Below are 18,904 nucleotides of genomic sequence, written 5' to 3'. Positions count from 1 at the left end.
GTGCAAAATAAAACGTGAAATCACAATAAAAAGCTGCTTCATGTATTCATTATTAAAAAATATTAACATATAAGTACAAAATAATAATAATTGTAAAGATATTTTTAAAGAAAATCTGTTATTTTGTTAAAAGAACTTGAAATATTATATCAAATAAATTCAAAAATATTAGATTCTAGTTATTCAACATTACTACCTTGAATCCATCTTCTACAGACATGATTTATTTTTACATCCAGCTTCCTAGGTAATATATATCATTCTACTTTCAAAAGTTTGGATGTGACTTTTAAACATTTCTAATGAAACTTAAATTTAAAGCAGTCATAACGTCAGTTGTAATGTTTCATCAAAATCAAACGTGTTTTACATATGATAGGAAGGCAAGGTGGGAATGAAAAACTAGCTGACTTCTAGCCCAAAACAATATAAATTGAACATTTTTTAACAATACTGAAATCAAAGAAGTAAATCAATTTCGAGAAGCACTGTTCTCGCACAGATAATCAGGTAAGTTAACTGACTGATTACAGTGCTCTCAATCAGGAGGAAGGAAATCTTGCAAGTATTTCAGTTATTCTTTTTGTTAGAGTGGCTTTCATTTCTGTTGCAATGTGATTTATTATCCTCATGCAAGCAAATCTAAAATGGAATTGAACTCATGTTAAATCCATCCTTGTACTTCAATTTCTAGCTCAAAGTCATGAGAAGCTTGATTTTTTGGCAACTTTATAAGCTGTCCTAAAAACATTAGCTGTTACAAATTTTTCACTCTCTAAGTTATTCATACAAACAGTTTCCAAAGATTTTTCTTTCCCAGAAGCCATTATTTTAACAGCATCATTTTGAGCTGACCCTTCTCTATGATGAATGGTTTCTTACAAAGAAATATCATTTGAGCATCTTTACTTTCTTCGAAGTAAAACACTGAAACAGTTGGTCACTGCTGTGAAATATCTTGTATGATTCATTCTAGGCCTAGTTTTCCCACCTCTTTACAAGCTTTGCATCCCAGTTTTTTGTTTTACACAATTAGCCACCTGTTTCTTCGACAAAAATCAACTTTTTGTTTAAGAGTCTAACAGTGAAGGAGATTACTTACACTCTTGAAACAAGAGGTACTACTACTCAAGGCAGGCCCCATGGAATGAATTTCTCTTCTTCTGAATGTTTGTGACCACTATTTTTTCTACCAACATCTTCAGAAAACATCAAATTTTTATTCAAAGTGAGTGAAAACAACAGAGTTATTTTCTGATTCCACTAGCACTTACACTCTGAACCGAACTTCTCAAACACATACATAATATATATATAAAACCAGCAACCCCAACCAGAAACAACAGAAAGCAATATTTGATATCCAGGAAATGACATCACCGCATCAGTTATGGCTGACAGAATCACTAAAATAAACGATGTAATTAAGCTAAAGGTAGATAGGTAAATTCGTAAATATAGCAGTGCTTTTATTTCTCTTAATGAGATGTTTAATAAATTTTTTTCTCCAGACAGTGAAAGTTTAGTGATATACATCTTAGTGTTCCTATGGAAACACCTCTACATTTAATAGATGATTGGCAAATGTTGACTACACTGCTATAGAGACTAGAGACCTTTTAACTGTTTTTGTTTGAGTTTGTGTCCTATTTTATCAGTAAAGAACACTATGTACTGGTATTTAATGAATGTGCTTAAGCCCATTTATTAAATACTAGTACTCACCATTTGGTGAGAGGTAATATTTAACAGTGATGAATTCTTCAATAAAGTCTTCCAGTGAAATAGACAGCTGATCAGTTTGTGAAACATACTTTTAAAAGCAAAACGGTATGTGAGGTTGGGTGCAGTAAAGTGTTGTAGATAACAGTGTCTGCTGTTGAATATCTGTATATTTTAGAATTGTTATTGATGATTGCTTTCTGTGATGGTGAGGTCCAGAAAAGTTATTTTTTGTGTTTATATTCATTTTTAAGGTTTAGTTTAAGGTAAACTTTGTAAACATATGTTAATTATTTTCAAACTGTTTTATGCACAATAAGATTATATCTCAACACATCTATACTAACATATTATTGTCAAATATTTTATTATTGGTAAGTTACAGAGAGACTTCTGCTAGGATGATGGAAATGAAGGTCAAATCCATAGGAAGACCACCAGTTTATGTGCAATGTTTGTTTTAGTATGTAAAGTAATTTTGTTTTATAACATTTAGTATGTTTATGTTCAGAGATGTCTTCTTCATGTATTCCATTGCATTTGTTTTTTTTTAGAATTAGGAAGCTTTCTATTACTAGAACATTAGTGTGTAAGTATATTATGTACAAAATTGTTACAAATAACAAGGTTAGTTGTTAAATAATAAATTTATCTTTAGAAACAGATTAATTTTTTCTGTCATCCTATAATCATAAATTTTAATTCTACTTTTAAAAATAATCTTGACTAGCATGAACAAATTAACAGATTAATCTTTCTTAAAAAGTAAATTTAGAAACTGTCTCACTTTTAAATAAATGTAAGTGTGATTCCAAAGTATTTTTTTTATAGTTATTGTATGGCTTCTTCACAGTTAGTGTTCCAGGTGTTACTACAATCAAATGATTCCAGGTTCTGATCTTAAATAGCCCTTTAAAATTTGGTCAAATAATGTAATTATTCTATATAGAGTTTATGTAGAATATTGTAAAACAATATATGTTTTATATTCAAACATATATTGTTTTAATTATTTAGTTTTAACATATTGTTTAAAAACAACATTTTATGTTGTTTTTTATTGAATGTAATTTGTTTGCAAACTTTAAAATGAGTGTGGTGAGTTCATAGTTTTTAAATACTCTGTAAAATCTCTACATGTTCTGGTTAATATCTCTGGTTGTCTGCAGTTTCTGTAAGAAAATTGTGTTATGAGTTCTTTTCATATATAGTAGAATGTGGAACCAATCTAACCAATGTGGTATTTAACACTGTCACTACAATTTAATCTGTACACAATTGATTTTATAAATGTTTATTTTGTTAGTTTGTGGTATGATTTTTAGAATTCGTTTTGTGATCTTGAAACTAATAATAACCTACTTTTCTAGAAAAATAGACAACTTTATAAAGATGTGTGTTAATATATATTAGTACAATCTTTTTTATTATATGTTATTCACAAGAAGACTATATATCGATTAACATGTAGATTGGTTTTTATTTAGAGCTTCTTAAGGTTATAAGCTAGTTTACTATATTATTCACATATAATATGCATTTATGCTAGTTGTTACTTCACAGTAGAAATGCATGTAAGTTTCTTAAACAAACAAATTAATGGCATAATGCTTATCAATATTGTAAATATGAAGAAGAGGATTGTAAATTAAGCCCTGAGTTCAAATAATTCTTAGTAACTTTTAACCTCTTAACTATCTTCCCAATTTATACTTTAGATTCTTATGACAGAAACCCCAACTTTACTTGATAGGCAACTCAGCCACTAGTCTGGCTTTTGGTACAAACCCTATTCAGAAAACAGTGTCTCTCGACAGTTCCACAGGCATAGTTGCTACCTCACTAAGTACAATAATGTAACTGTTCCCCTACCAACCTGCCCTTACAAAGCTAGACAGGTGACTAAAACAATCCCCATAGTACTTAACCAAGATAAAAAGAATGAAGAATATGAAAATGCAAAGGTAAAACACAATTTGTTTATTCCCTCTATGGAAAATGATGTTTTTATTTTAAGTTAAAACTTAACCACTTCCGGCTGCTCTGACCAAAACCTGATGACCAGCTTGGGCAGAACCTAACTCATTCTTCAGGTGTTATGTATATTTGTAACAAAATGTTATTATATATAACAAATCTGCAATTCTTGTATGTAATAATTAGAACAAAAATAAAAATTATACTTGTTTGCTAGAACGACAAAAAATCACTTCTCTGTTTCCCAAAACTATTGGTTGAAACAGACTAATTTAAAGACGTAACTTTACAACCAAAAACCAATTAACGTTTATTTGAACATTAACGCGTCTGACAAACATAACAGTTAGTGACTGTCAGTAGCACGGTTTTACATGACAGACGATGAAACACAAGACTAAATTCATTTTAGAATATTTATACGAACATATTTACAATTACAATTGGTAATACAAATAATAATATTATTTTTTTTACTGTTCAGGAAAATAGTTCAGCCGTATCTAATAAAATCAGTTAATTTTATATTTTGAAATTCAGACATTAAAGATAGTAATTAAAGATTTTTCCTCACTCTAAACAAATACTCAAAATTTAAAGCTTTTGGACAAGACCATGAAGCATAAATTCGTTCACAATTTTAATCATAAAATATAATTTGTCGTCATAATTGTCAGTTTTTACTACACTCGCCATAACTTGAATTAAAGTTTAAAGTAGACTTTTAAATCTCGTGAATCTAATTATTTTACAAAATAGTTCAAGAAATAATTACATTCTTGTACTAGTGAATCATTGTTCTTGCAATGCAAATCAACGTCTGTTAATACATTTAACATTTAGTTTCATTTGTGGAATATTTTGTTGTATAATGTTGGTATTAGTTTTAAAGACCAAAAGCCATAATGTTTTATAAGCTCGCGTTGGGTAATCCGTTAATGTTATGAATAATGTGTATTTTCTTAAAACTAAAGTTTTATAGTGTGAAAATGGTGTACAAGAATTTTGAAAAATTATGATTCTGTAAGTAAAAGATGAATGATTACTCTGAATATTCGTTACCTGAGACAATACTACGAGAGGGACCAATACTGGGTGGGCTATTCTGTTATTTCCTAATTGTTTTTGGTGGCATATTTGCACTTTTGAAATTGAATCAGTTTTTGTTAATTAAATCTGCTTTTGGCGTTTTACTATCGTTTTGGCTAGTTTAATATTTTATTATTTGTTAGACTGATCAGCCCGTACTTATGGCTATGAATTTAACGTATGTTGATAATGTTTGTGCTAATATTTTTACGTATTTAGACATCGTTAGTGTTAATGAAACGGAAAAATCTGGCCGCTACACATTTTTTTGTTATTGATCAGTCTGTAGAAACATATTTTGTTTGTTCTTTGCTTTAGATTTTTTAAAACCTTTTAACATATATTCAGTACTATACTTCGAGTTCTTAGACTAGTTTAATTGGGTAGAAACAAAGCAGTTTTCAATTATCAGTATTACTATTCTTCACGTAAGTAGTAGATTGAATCATTTATTTGAGCGTATGATTTTTATCAGTTGATAATTATTTGCTCCTGCTTTTGAAGTATAATGATGTGCAGTAAACTAGGATGAACTACATTGTCCAAAGTTACTTTCATTTAATATATATGTGTGCGTGTGTTTGTTTATGTGAGTATTTAAATCAACTATATTAGTAGTAGTAATAGTTGAATTGTTATGTTTTTCTTGAAAGAAAAATTGCTTGTTACCTGAAAATTATTTACAAATTTCTGGGTGATCATTAATTAAGAAATTTTTAGGATTATTAGTTACTTGATAGAATAAAGCTATAATTGAGCATGTTCTGTATTTAACTGTTTAGGGCTAACTTAATTTCTTATTGGTTGTGGTTTATAATCATTACTTCATGTTATGTTTAATGAAAAATATTGACAAATAGAGTAGCAACTCCAAGTACATACTGTACTGCAGTGTTCTGATTTTCAAAATAAGTTACCTTATTCCATTTAAATTAATAACAGTCATCAAATTGATAAAAAGATTATTGCTTGTAAAATAGAGTATTTATATAATTTGTGTACAGAACTCTGGCACTAGTATCCCAAATTTGAGAGTATTTCTTGATTTTCTTTACAAATGTTATATCTGTCAGTACACTTGCTACCCCCACAGATCCCTAGATCCCTGAGGTGATTTTATAATTATGTACTAATACAAATAAAATACTTTTTATGCAGTAATTTTTAAATCAAATGTAAAAAACTTGGATTGGTGTTTACTACTGGTAGCGATACTTTTTCGCTTTATGCCCCCCTCACCTTTTTTACATTTTTTCACAAAAGTTACTTAATATAGCATGTTTTATAATAATTGATGAATAAAACATTAGAGAAAACACACTAGCATCCTGTTTTATACCAGTCATTTTAAACACTTTACATATTAAAAAAACAATTGCTGAACTTATTATTGATATAATCAAAACATTACTATTAATTGGTCAAGGTTAGCAAGTGGAGACTAAGTTTGGTTAGTTTATATTTATAATTACTCTGTAAATACTTAATGATGTGGAAGAATCTGCTTCTGTTGTACTTTCTTTTTGTAAATGAGAACTCTTCTATTTCTACCATCATTCCTGGACCTTTTTTGGGTTTTTTAATAACTGATCAGCACACACCTCTCTCAGGTACATTTTCCAATCTATTATTGCTTCACTTGACATTAACCTACGCTCATTTCGCATGCTAACCGTGACTAATATATTATTACATTTAAAATTACTGGTATAAAACAGCATGTTAGTATATTTTCTTTAATGTTTTATTCACCAATTATTATAAAACCCTTTTTGATTTAAGTAATTTATATGATATAAATTAATTTAAGTAATTTTTAGGCGAAAAAAGTGGGTGGCGTAAAATAAAAAAGGTTCCCATGTAGCTTAGAAGAAAAGAGATATTTTTGAACCCACACCAGCTTTTTAGAAAGGTAGATGATGAAAAATAAGGTACTTACATATTGCCACCGCCGCTACAGCTTTATTTAAAATTTAGTATTTATTTTATTGAGTCTCTTTATTAATTTTAAGAAATGGTTATTTATATTTATTTACTTTATAAATATAATTTAACCAAACTTAATCTACGCTCGCTTCGCTCGCTAACCTTGACTAATTAACACCATAATTTTTTGAGTATTTATTTAATAAATTCAGTAATTATTGCAATTATTTATTACTTAAACAACAATAATTACTGATTAAAGAAATACTCAAAAACTTACGGTGTTAATTAGTCAAGGTTAGCGAGCGTAGGTTAAGTTTGGTTAAATTATATTTATAAAATAAATATATTAAAATTAATAAAGAGACTGTTTTGAATCTTTGAATATCGGCCCATTTTCCACCGAAATCCAATTGACTACTTTGTTTTTAAATAAAGCTGTCGCTGCGGTGGCGTTAATATGTAAATACCAAAAATAATTTTCAGAGTAGTGAAGAATTTTCAAGAATAATACTTTTTTGTCAATTTTCTCACCGAAAGAAGAGAGATAGGTAAATAAAACATTGGGCCAATCTTTTGCCTTGAGAAAATATGATTAAATTCCTTTTTGTTTCATCCTTCCAGGACAAATAGTTTTACAATTATGATTTTTCCGTAAATCCTTACAATCACAAAAATAGGTGTGCACACCGTAACAAAAATAGTTGCGCAGGTAAACTGCTTAAATAAAAAATGTTAAAAAAATAGTTTTGAGGTCCTGAGACATGTAGGAAACAAGTGGGTAAGTTTCAATTTTTTTGAATTGGTCAAGCAACCAGCCATGTTTTTTTGGGACACTACAAATGGATTGACCCTGTCCTAAAAATTTCAGTGCAACCTTATTTCACCTGAATACCTAAAATCCAAGTAAATCTCTGACCAGCAGTAACTCACAAACAAAGCATTATAGGACATATGTTTATGTGAACTTTTTCTATTATTTTCATGAGTATAGCAGGTTATGATAGTCCCAGTAGAACTTCATGATATATCCCTGTACATCAATATTTTTAAATTTATAGGCTATTTATTTATTAGTATTTATCAAACTGAAATGTTAAAAAAAGATTAATGTAATGTAATTTTTGTCAGTTTCACAGTAATATTTTTTCAATTTATTTTTAATTTAAAAGTAGTAAAACCTTTTGTTTAATGATTTTTTTGTTTTATTATTATTAAACTATGTCAATTAACATAACACTAATGGAACGGAGTAAGAAAATATTCTTATATAAAATTTTGTTGTGTAAAGTTCTTTTTTTTGGTCTATATGACAACCACAAAATTTTTATTTATACTATATTTACTTAATAATTCATGCACCTGAATTTTTAAACAATTTTTTTTTTAAATATACAGTCAAATAAATATAATTTTCTCACAGATTGCCTTATTTTAGTTTTATTATAAACCTACTTAAAATCATTTCCTTACATAAATCATGAACCTACTTTTAGATAAAAAATATTAGTTAAAAAATGTGTGTAAAAAATTGCATGAATTTTGCAACTATGATATATAAAATAATCACAGCATTGTTTGATGTTAGTGACAATATTTTTTAGGTAAACGTATCTTTATATGCCCATCCTTGCTGTACATAGGTTATAACTAATTTTTTATTAGTATGTAAATATGATTGATTGTTTTTTATTGTATGCAGATCAATAAATTTTTTTTCCATTTTTATTTTTGCCATTGCAGTGTTAAATTTTATCAATCTACTATTGTTATTTAACGAACATCTGTAGTTATAGATTATCCCTTGTTAACAGAGGTTTAAAAGATAGTTCTTATGGATAGAGCTATAGTATAGAGCAGTGATTTTCAACCTTTTTAGCTCCACGACTCCCAAAAAGTAAAAAAAATATATATTGAATATTTTGCAACCCCCAGCCCAACGTAACCTAGTTAAAATTATTTAGCTGTGTTGATCACTGAAATATAGAAATACTGGAATGGGCACTAGCGTTAGAAATCTGTGCCAACAAAGATAGCTGATTTAGATGTATACCTCTCTTTGTCTACAGTCTGTTCAAAAAGTTTGTGACCTCTCTCATCACAAATCACAAATTATCTTTCATAATTCAAGTTATTGTAGAAAGTTTTTATAAAAACATTTATATGATACAATGATTAACTCAACATTTATTTAATATTCATAAGCATTGAAATTTTTCTATTAATTAAATAGAATTATGAGATTTTATCACTTAATATTAACTACAATTAAGTTTTATGGAATCACTTTCTGAAGGGATGGTACGTTAGGTACAATGCGCATGCGCTGCACTGTGCGACAATGAAAACTATACCTCTAAATCTATCTGCCTCACGTTTGTTTTCCGCTCACGTTGGACATAGGCAGTGCCCATTCCAGTATTTCTATATTTCAGTGGTGTTGATAGCAACGGGTATAAACATGCATGTATGTAGTGTACAAACATGAGCAATTTACAGATTCCAACTTGATGTGCTTCTTGTAATTTAGTCTGCTTGCCATAATATTCGCTGTGAGAGCGTCATATTTGAGCATGCATATGATACGTTTGAACACATTGTATGTCAGCAGTATAAAAGAGGCATAAGGAATTGCAGAACATCAGTTTAATTTCAAGTGCGAATCATGCGTCTGATGCCTTTATTTAAGTTTTTATAAGCATAGTTTCATTGAAGATAATAAAAACTGAAGTTTTGGTTTTTTAGTGTGTGGTCAAAAGGTGTAGCTGTTTTTTGTTTTGTTTTTTCTATTAGATTCTTATGCAAAATGGATGAATTTGTGAAAAAACGAAATGAGCCATCTACATCTAGTTAATAGATCGTAAAAAGACATAATTGTACAGTTATTTAAATTATGGTTTTTTTACTTAATTGAATGGAAAGGCACTGTGTGTTGATGCTTTCAAATCCTCTCCGATGAAAGCATGAACTCATAAAAATTAATGGCTTGGATGCAGATCATAAAAGCAAACCTTGGAATTTAAAAATATATATATATTTAATTTGTGAATTCAACAAGATTCTATTTGTAAATCAAGCCATATTGATTAAAAAAAAAAACACTTAAAGCATCTTATCTCATAGCATTAAGAATACGTAAGATGTCCAAACATCAAACAATTGAAAAAAACCTCATATTGCCTTCTGCAATTGATATCATCAGTATTTTAACTGGTGTGGTCAAAGCAAAAAAATTCTGCTTTCTAATGACAGTATCAAAACAAATCGATCAATAACATGGCTGCTGATGTTCGTAATCAGATAATTCAGCAAATGAAAGTGAATTTTTTAGCATTCAGTTTGATGAATCAATATATGTGGCAAACATTTCTCAGTTCTATTGTCTTGTATGTTATTAATGCGATAGGGACAGATCAACCAAAGAAAATATGTTATTTTGCAAATCAATACCTGGTCATGCAACAAGACAATGTCTTTTTTATGTTGTTTATGAAGTTACTAAAAACTATAGAATTATTCACTGATTTCCTTTAATAACAGGAACAAAAGTAAATTAAAAATGATTAAAAATTAAATTCTCAATTATATTTATAGGAGTAAACCTATCATTCTTCCTACAACATTTCTTAGGATTAGCAGGAATACCACGATGATATTCAGACTACCCAGACACATATCTAATATGAAAATTAATCTTATTAATAGGATCATTCTTTTCAATAATCAGAATTATAATATTTTTGTTTATTATAACATAGATTGGATAAAACGTATTGCAGTGTGTAGTGATGGTAAAAAAGGCAACAGAAAAGAACTGTGGATTTCCAAAAAAACTTAAAGATCATCTTATACCAAGGGTGGAATGGACACACTGCTTCCTTCACAGAAAATATACCTGAAAATCTCAAACAAATTTTTTATAAAACTGTAAAAATGGTTAATTTTATTAAAAGTCAACTTTAAGAATAGACTGTTTGCTAAACTATGTGATGTGGATGAAAAGAAAAAATCTCTTCTTTTCCATACAGAAGTCAGATGGTTATCACAGGGAAAAGTGTTAATCCAGTTATTGGAATTATGAATTAATAATATTTTTGCAGGATAAACAAATACCATTCTCATTGTTTTTACAAGCTAATGAGTGTATGTTACTCTTTGCTTACTTAGCTGATGTATTTTCGCATTTAAATGACTTGAATGTGATTTAAAAGGATGTGATAAAAACAGTTTATTGACGACAGACAAAATTCATGCTTTCATTAAGAAGCTTGATATATGAGTTATTCACCTTCAAAGCAAAAATGTTTATAAAAATGTTTCCGCTCACTTCCAATTACATTGAGAAAAATCTGGAAGAAATGCTATTATTCACCATAGTTTGGATAGCATGAAGATACATTTGCATGAGCTAAAAGTTCAGTTGGAGGAGTATTTCCTGGAAGATAGATGATTTCTGAAAAAGAGATGGGTTCAGAATCAGTTTAGTCAAAACATTGGTGCAGCTGCTAAGTTAACAGTTGAGATTCACGAACAGCTCATCGAAATGTCTGCCAATAAAAATTACAATTTACATCTGAAGATTTAGATATGGTTTGGCCTGCTAGTCGAAGTGAATATGTAAATTATTCACAGAAACATGGAAAATAGTAATCCCTTTCACCTTGTCTTACCTCAGTGAAAAAGTTTTTAATGATTTCATTATTATTTATGTTTAAACTATAGGCTAATTTGGCAACCTCCAGATTGAGAAACGCTGTTATAGAGAAATTAGATAAACTAGTTATTAACTTAGATAGATAGGTCATAAATTTATTAGTTTATTCTATGTTGTACTTATTGGACAAATTATTTTGCAAGTAACATTAATTCTATGCTATATTTAAGATTAAATAAATATAATCATTACCAAAGATACGTTATGTTAGTTAATATATCATTATGTTAGCCTTAGCTAATGTATTTAGTAACATTATCTGTCCACCTAGTCATTCACAACAATACACTTTTGATAACAGCATGAACTGGCCAGAACATAGTTGAACTATTGAATTATTCCATTAAATTTTGTGGTCAAGCAATGGAATGCATATTGTAAAAATTGTATTAAGACAGCTTACAGAATTTAACCATATTAATATTAAACATAATCAGAATAATAATAATAAATAGAGTATGGTAATAAATTTTATTTATCTTTTCAATTGCAATTTCAAAATTATTTTTCATTTGGTGTTTTATTCTTTTTTGGTCCTTATCTGATATATTACAATTAATGAATTTTGAACTTTATCTTTTAACTTGTTAAAATCAAAAGATAGCTTAAAATCAGTTGATACAAATACAGAATTGTATCCATTGTTGATATAAAATAAGACTTACTCTTTACCTGGTTTCACTTTGTAATAATTTTTATTTCATTTTCAGATAACTGATGGAAATAATTTATAATTAGTATAACTTACTATATTTAATTTCTACTAACAAATAACAGAATGTCATTAAGTGCAAGCGCAGACAATTTGGCTGCTGATAATCAGGTATACATATATATTTTTTTTAAGTTTATCTAAGTACTTACTGTAATGTGTAACTAAGAGTTTGTTGTTTCTAACCTTGTATTTTATGAAGATTTAAGTTTTGAATTCATCTGATTTGGTTACAGGCTGTCACTAAGATTCTATTTCGTAAAGCCTAAAGGTTATAATTTTATTTATGAAACAATTCCAACATTTACAACCATATGAAATTTTCAATAACTCCAGTGATTGAAGCCTGCCAATTGTTTTGTATTTACAAAACAATTGCATAATTAACTTGTAAAAAAAAATAGTCCATAATAAACTGCTATAATTAATCTATATACAAATTAAAGTCTAATCTATAAAATTATCCTTAACAATTTTTAAAGCATATAACCCAGTACAACTGTACCATAAAAATCATTGACATATTAATTCCCGTTGATTGTGAGTAGGGCATACCACAGCTACTCATGGATACCTGATGTCAGTAGAAAACGTACCACTGTGCGTATGATGCGACTGCCGCTTGATTGAGCACCACAGCCTTGTGGACTGCATATGTTATGCGGCAAATTTGTTATTCGTTGCAAATTTGAACTATTGAGGGACATTCATCACATTCTAGGAAATGACAAGAATGTACTGGGTATTGTAACTTCTTAGAAGAATCAATATACTTCATAAGATTTAATGATTACTAACCATAAATTTTGATTTTATTTTGTTATTCATGTTACATATTTTTTCATAATGGTTTCACTTCTTTTATTATTTTAGTTTTTATCGTATTGTAATCTTAGCTTCCATCTTGGTTTTAACCTTATTTTATTAATATTTTAATGTCCAAGAAGGGGCATTTGCGATGACAAGTTCACCACTAGACCAACTTGGTGGGTTGGTCTAGTGGTGAACTTGTCATCACAGATCAGCTTTGAAGTCAAGAGTTGTAAGGTTCGAATCCTAGTACAGGCAGTTACTTTTATACTTTATACTGATTTGAATACTAGATCTTGGATACCAGTGTTCTTTGGTGGTTGGGTTTTAATTAAGCACACATCTCAAGAATGGTCAACCTGAGACTGTACAAGACTACACTTCATTTACATTCATACATGTCATCCTTATTCATCCTCTGAAGTAATAAATACTGTATGGTGGTTCTGGAGGCTAAACTGAAAAAGAAGAAATGACAGGAAAGGGGCTTTTTTGTTAATTTTTTGACCCAAGCAGTGATAATGTGAAAGTGTTTTTCATGCAAAAAAAAATGTTATTACAAATGTTATTGAATATTAGAATGATGAAGATTTAGAAGAATTAGTGAGGTAGAATTCTGATATGAAGAATAAGAGTGACTGTAATGAATACCCAGGTTGTGAATGCAAATCTAATTTTCTATTAAATAAATTTGATCTAACAAGATGAGCATACTCTTGGTTAATGGAATGAAATAAAAAATTAGAAGAAGTCTTGAATCTAATCCTGTATAAAGAAATTTATTTATTTAAATAAAATACAAATATTAATTAATATCTAGGCATATAAACACAACGAAATAAAATATTAGACATAAAAATATTTTTATCACCTTGCATGAAGAATTTCAATGATTGAAAGATAATTTTGATCATTGAAATTAGTTTTAAGTACAAACATCTGATAGTCTGCATACACAATTAGCTTGCATGAATAAGAAATCCAACTGTATATAAATGTCATACATATTGATTAATAAATAGAGAATATAAATTGGCAGTGGTAGTGAATATTACACCATCTGTATTCGGCATACATATGATTCATGATACTTGCCTGTATAAATATGTTCAAAAAGTTTTTTACGAGCACATATTTAACTTTAATAGTGTATCAGTCTATAATCAGTACTAAAATACCTTGATTATAAATTATTTTATCAAATATATGAGGGTGGTCTGAAAAGATATCAGTTTCATCCATAGAGCACAGCACTATGGTTTCATGATTTCTTTTTCCTGCATGTTATTACAATTGTTAGAAGGCCCCAAGTGAAATTACTTGTCATTCTGTCCAGCAGAAGCGGGTGGTCAAGTTTAAACGTAACCCACCGGGTTGGTCTAGTGGTGAACGCGTCTTCCCAAATCAGCTGATTTGGAAGTCGAGAGTTCCAGCGTTCAAGTCCTAGTAAAGCCAGTTATTTTTACACGGATTTGAATACTAGATCGTAGATACCGGTGTTCTTTGGTGGTTGGGTTTCAATTAACCACACATCTCAGGAATGGTCAAACTGAGAATGTACAAGACTACACTTCATTTACACTCATACATATCATCCTCATTCATCCTCTGAAGTATTATCTGTATGGTAGTTACCGGAGGCTAAACAGGAAAAACAAAAAAAAAGTTTAAACATGGCCATGAAAGTGTCCAGGATGATCCACTTGAAGGACATCCAAAACGTGTAGCCACACCGGTAATCATCGAAAAAATGCACGTATGATTTTGGAAGATTTACAAACAAAGGTGCATGAAATTGCTAAGACTGTAATGATTTCAAAAAAATATGTCAATTATGTTTTCCATGAATTTCACCTAAAAAAGCTTGTTGCGTTCTACAAAAAAAAGTGATTTTCTGTATTATGTGACAATGGATGAAATACGGATTCACCATTACACACCAGAATCGAAACAATCCATGCAGTGGACAGAAGCCGGTTCAACTATGAAGAAGGTGAAGCTGGTGACATCAGCAGAAAAGGTCTTTTTTTTGGGATGCAAAAAAATTTTGTTAATCAACTATGTTGAAAAAAGTAAAACAATAACTGGGAATGTTATTCTAACCTAAAGAAACTAGATGCAAACATTTGTGAAAACAGATCTGGCTTGCAGAAAAAAGTTATCCATCAGGACAATGTGCCTGCCCGCAAAAGTGTTTTGGTAATGGGAAAATTGAGGAATTTACACTATGAAGTGCTACAACATCCACCCTATTTCCTAGATTCGGCTCCCTCGGACTTCTATCTTTTCCCAAAACTCCAAGTCTTCCTCACTGGTCAGCATTTTACATCCACTCAAGAAGCAATTGCAACTCTAAACAGGTACTTTGCAAGCACTTCAGGAGTACAGAACAGAGACGGGAACTATGGCACTGGAACACTGTACTGGATGAAATGTAATAATATTAAAGAAGATTTTTTTTTTAAAAACATAAATTCTCATTTTCAGTATCAGGCCAAGAACTTTTCAGACCACCCTCATATCATTAATAAATAACAATCTTATAACTGTTCAGAAATCAGTAATAAAAAAATAAAATGCTGATATTCACCATATTCTATACTTCTGTCAGTACAAACCATATTGCAATAAAAAGCTTGAAAAAAGAAAGAAAGAGAATGATAAAAATTACACTAAGTGATCAGTATTAATTTATCTTTTAATGTACTAGTAACATATAAAATTAAAATTCAGTAACCTAGCATTAAATCGGGAGTCCATTCATTATTTAGCTTCTTTAGTGAATCCAGTATACCTTGAAAAGAAGAGAGGGTAGGTAATATCCTTTTTGATAAAAATAAGGAGTGAAAACAAACATATAAGATAGGTTCAAAAAATATTCATACAGTTTAGAATAGCAATTGTAGTACTGTTCCAAAAACTTTGTCTGCACATTTGAAAGAAACTCATATGGCACTGGCAGGGCACCAAGATTATAATAGGAAATTGTATATTTTGTACAATTCACAGGCAAAATTTCAGTCACCAGAATGGAAATCATCATTTCTGTATTGGCAAAATTTTATTTGGATAGGAGCAAAAATAAATTTGTATTGAAAGTTTTTTTTTTTATTCATAGAATATTATACATTACAAATTTATTCCTGTTGAACAGACCGTGAATAAGGAACTATACATTTTGCATCAGTATCCTTCGTCATTTGTGGGATCTGGTAGGAAGAAAGCATCCTGAAAAAAAAGTAAAAAAAATTGGAATATTTGCCCGATTGATTCTTGTCAAAAAATGATCTGGTACGACACTATGTATCAACTCTGGAGTTTATAATATTTATTAATATAAATTTAAAAAACATTGAAAACAATAAAACCTCAGTGTCACATACTGCATAGAAACAGGAATATATATTGTCTTTAAATACCTCAAACTTTGGTTGCAGCAGATCATATGTACCAGCACTTGAAAGAGATTAACGAACACAACCTATAACAATCTGCATAATTACCACTTTTAGTCTAAGTTTTCTACATTTAAAAAAATATATTGTTTATTGGTTTATTGTTTTTTCAGAATGTTGACCCTGTGTTTTTACCAACCACCTCATTTAATAACTCAAAACAAATTAATGATTTGGTATGTGACCTGGGTTGTAAAAAAAAAACAAAAAGCTGAATTTCTTGTTTCTAGACTTCAACAGTGGAACCTGTTAGATAAAAACACAAGTGTTTTGCTTTTTCAAAAATAGATTGTAACATTTTCAAGGTTTTATAAAATGGGAAGATCATGATCTTGATGGTTTAATGAATGAACTTAATATGGAACATATGCCCTCTCAGTGGCATATTTGCATAGATTCATCTAAATACAGTCTAAAAAATGGAAATCGTCCAATTGATGAAAAAATAATAAACTGCAAAAATTAAAAACTAACTTATACACTTACACTGTGTGCTGCTACAATGCGTTTAAAGATCCGTGAGCAATAAATAATCTAAAACAATACCACCCTCGCATGCAGATCTGTGTGATTAAGCACTGAGCATATTATAGCCATCATTCCAACTTACGTGATCAAGCACAGAAGTTACTGTAGCTCTTACATGGATCTGTGTGATTTATCATGAATGAGGTGGCTGTAGGTAAGTTATTCTTCTTTGCATGTCATGTGCTGCTTTAGTACATAAAAGAAAAATTGGTCCTGTTTGTTTTAATAACTTTTTTCCATTATTTCTGAATAACTAAATGAATTGTTTTCTTAGATTTATATTTTTAAATTGAAAAAAAATTTCAGAGTACTGGAGGCGGAGATGGAGGAAATATGTGTCTTGAATTAGCTTTGGAAGGAGAACGACTTTGTAAAGCAGGAGATTGTCGAGCTGGTGTTGCATTTTTTCAAGCTGCAATTCAAGCAGGGACTGATGATTTGCGCATTCTTAGTGCCATTTATAGCCAACTTGGTAACGCATACTTTTACCTTGGAGATTATAACAAAGCTATGCAATATCACAAACATGATCTGACACTAGCTAGGTAAGGATTTCTTTATTGTTTGTTGTATTATCAAAGCTAAATTTGTAAAATAAACTGATATCTCTAGTAACTTTAAATAAAATTTATAATTATTTATGATTTAATTTTTTTTGTGCTAGTGAAATTTAAAAATCAGGGTGAACACAGTATTATGGTTATGTTTATATTGCTTCCAGTGTTAACTTTGAATACAAAAAAAAAAAATTATTTAGAGATGTCACTTCAATAATAAAATTAATAACCTTAAATTGTTGTAGGATTCACATAAATAATAAATTTAAGTTATGCCACTTAATTAAAATAATGTACTTTATAATCTATTTGTATTTTTATATTCAATTCAAGGATTATACGCCAAAAAAACAATTATTCAAGTTTTGCCCGAATTCAGTTGGTTAGTGTGACTTCAAGTATACAATGTTGCTTATACTGCAATATACTAAATCAAAGTTAAAACTATAATTCATGCTTGATTACATATGAATATTATATATAATTACATCAGTTTATCCTGGTTTTGTTCACCTTTTATTAATATCGTACAATTCCTTTTAAAATATTAAATACCAAAATCTATACTACTTGCATAAATGTGTTAAATTTTTAATGTCATCTATGTTGAGAAGTCAGTGGATGGCTTAAAAGCCATATATTTTATAATTATAAACCAAATAGAGTAGAGTATTCTGAAAACTGAACCATTTGTTTCATATATTTCTTTTGATGAAGAATAACATTGACATATTTAGAGCCTGTTAGATGAAGTACCCATTCTTCATGAGGAAAAATGCTAATTTAAACTAATCATTATTAGTCAAAGAAACTTTAGGTAATTTTTCTTGACCATTCCTTTAAAAATAATCATCTAATTTCAACTTCCTGGCTATTCACAGAATTGGGAGAATTAATTAAAAGCTACTCTGTGATGCTTTTCCCCTATTTAAAAATTAACACCTCAGCAGTATATCATTGCTAACTTAAATGTTACATCACTTTCAGTATAGTCACTATAAATACAAAACTTGTTATTCAGTTTCACCTTCTAAAGAGGAAGCTTTAAAGTGAAAAGCAATATATTTTTTGTGGACTTTCATAGTATCAAATATGTTAGTGTTAGTTGCTATCATAAATTAATGCAGGAATTAGGGAATACATTCTATTTTACTTTAATAGAGGCAGTTGTAATTCATAAAAGTGCCATGTATGAGTGTTTAAAACATATTACATATTTATTGCACTATTGATTAGTCTGAAAATCCTCAAAATTACCTTGGCAAAGAGGCCTCTGTGACAGTCTTTTGCAAGTTTAGCAAATTGTCTGTTTCATATATTGCAGTCATATTTTAGTGAAAAAATTTTGATTCTGATTCCATTGTAATAAGTATGCCCATCATCAATTGTTTCTTTTGATTCCAGACCATATTTT

The 18,904-nt window shown here is 29.3% G+C and overlaps 1 protein-coding gene across 2 annotated transcripts in view; it reads left to right on the top strand.

Moving 5' to 3' along the window:
• The first annotated feature begins 4,598 nt into the window (after positions 1 to 4,598).
• Positions 4,599 to 18,904, top strand: part of pins (G-protein-signaling modulator pins) — a 58,950-nt gene continuing 44,644 nt past the window's right edge. For both annotated transcript variants that reach the window (XM_075373708.1, XM_075373707.1), the window contains exons 1-3: positions 4,599 to 4,722; positions 12,139 to 12,251; positions 17,240 to 17,478. In XM_075373708.1, the coding sequence (XP_075229823.1) occupies positions 12,207 to 12,251; positions 17,240 to 17,478 (284 nt within the window). In that variant the 5' untranslated portion in view covers positions 4,599 to 4,722; positions 12,139 to 12,206. The remainder of the gene's footprint in view (positions 4,723 to 12,138; positions 12,252 to 17,239; positions 17,479 to 18,904) is intronic.

This window comes from Lycorma delicatula, chromosome 8 (genome assembly GCF_047948215.1).
Source record: "Lycorma delicatula isolate Av1 chromosome 8, ASM4794821v1, whole genome shotgun sequence".
NCBI classification, from domain to species: Eukaryota; Metazoa; Arthropoda; class Insecta; order Hemiptera; family Fulgoridae; genus Lycorma; species Lycorma delicatula.
The sequence above is the reverse complement of the archived record's forward strand: the minus strand, read 5'-3'. Positions and strand labels throughout refer to the sequence as shown.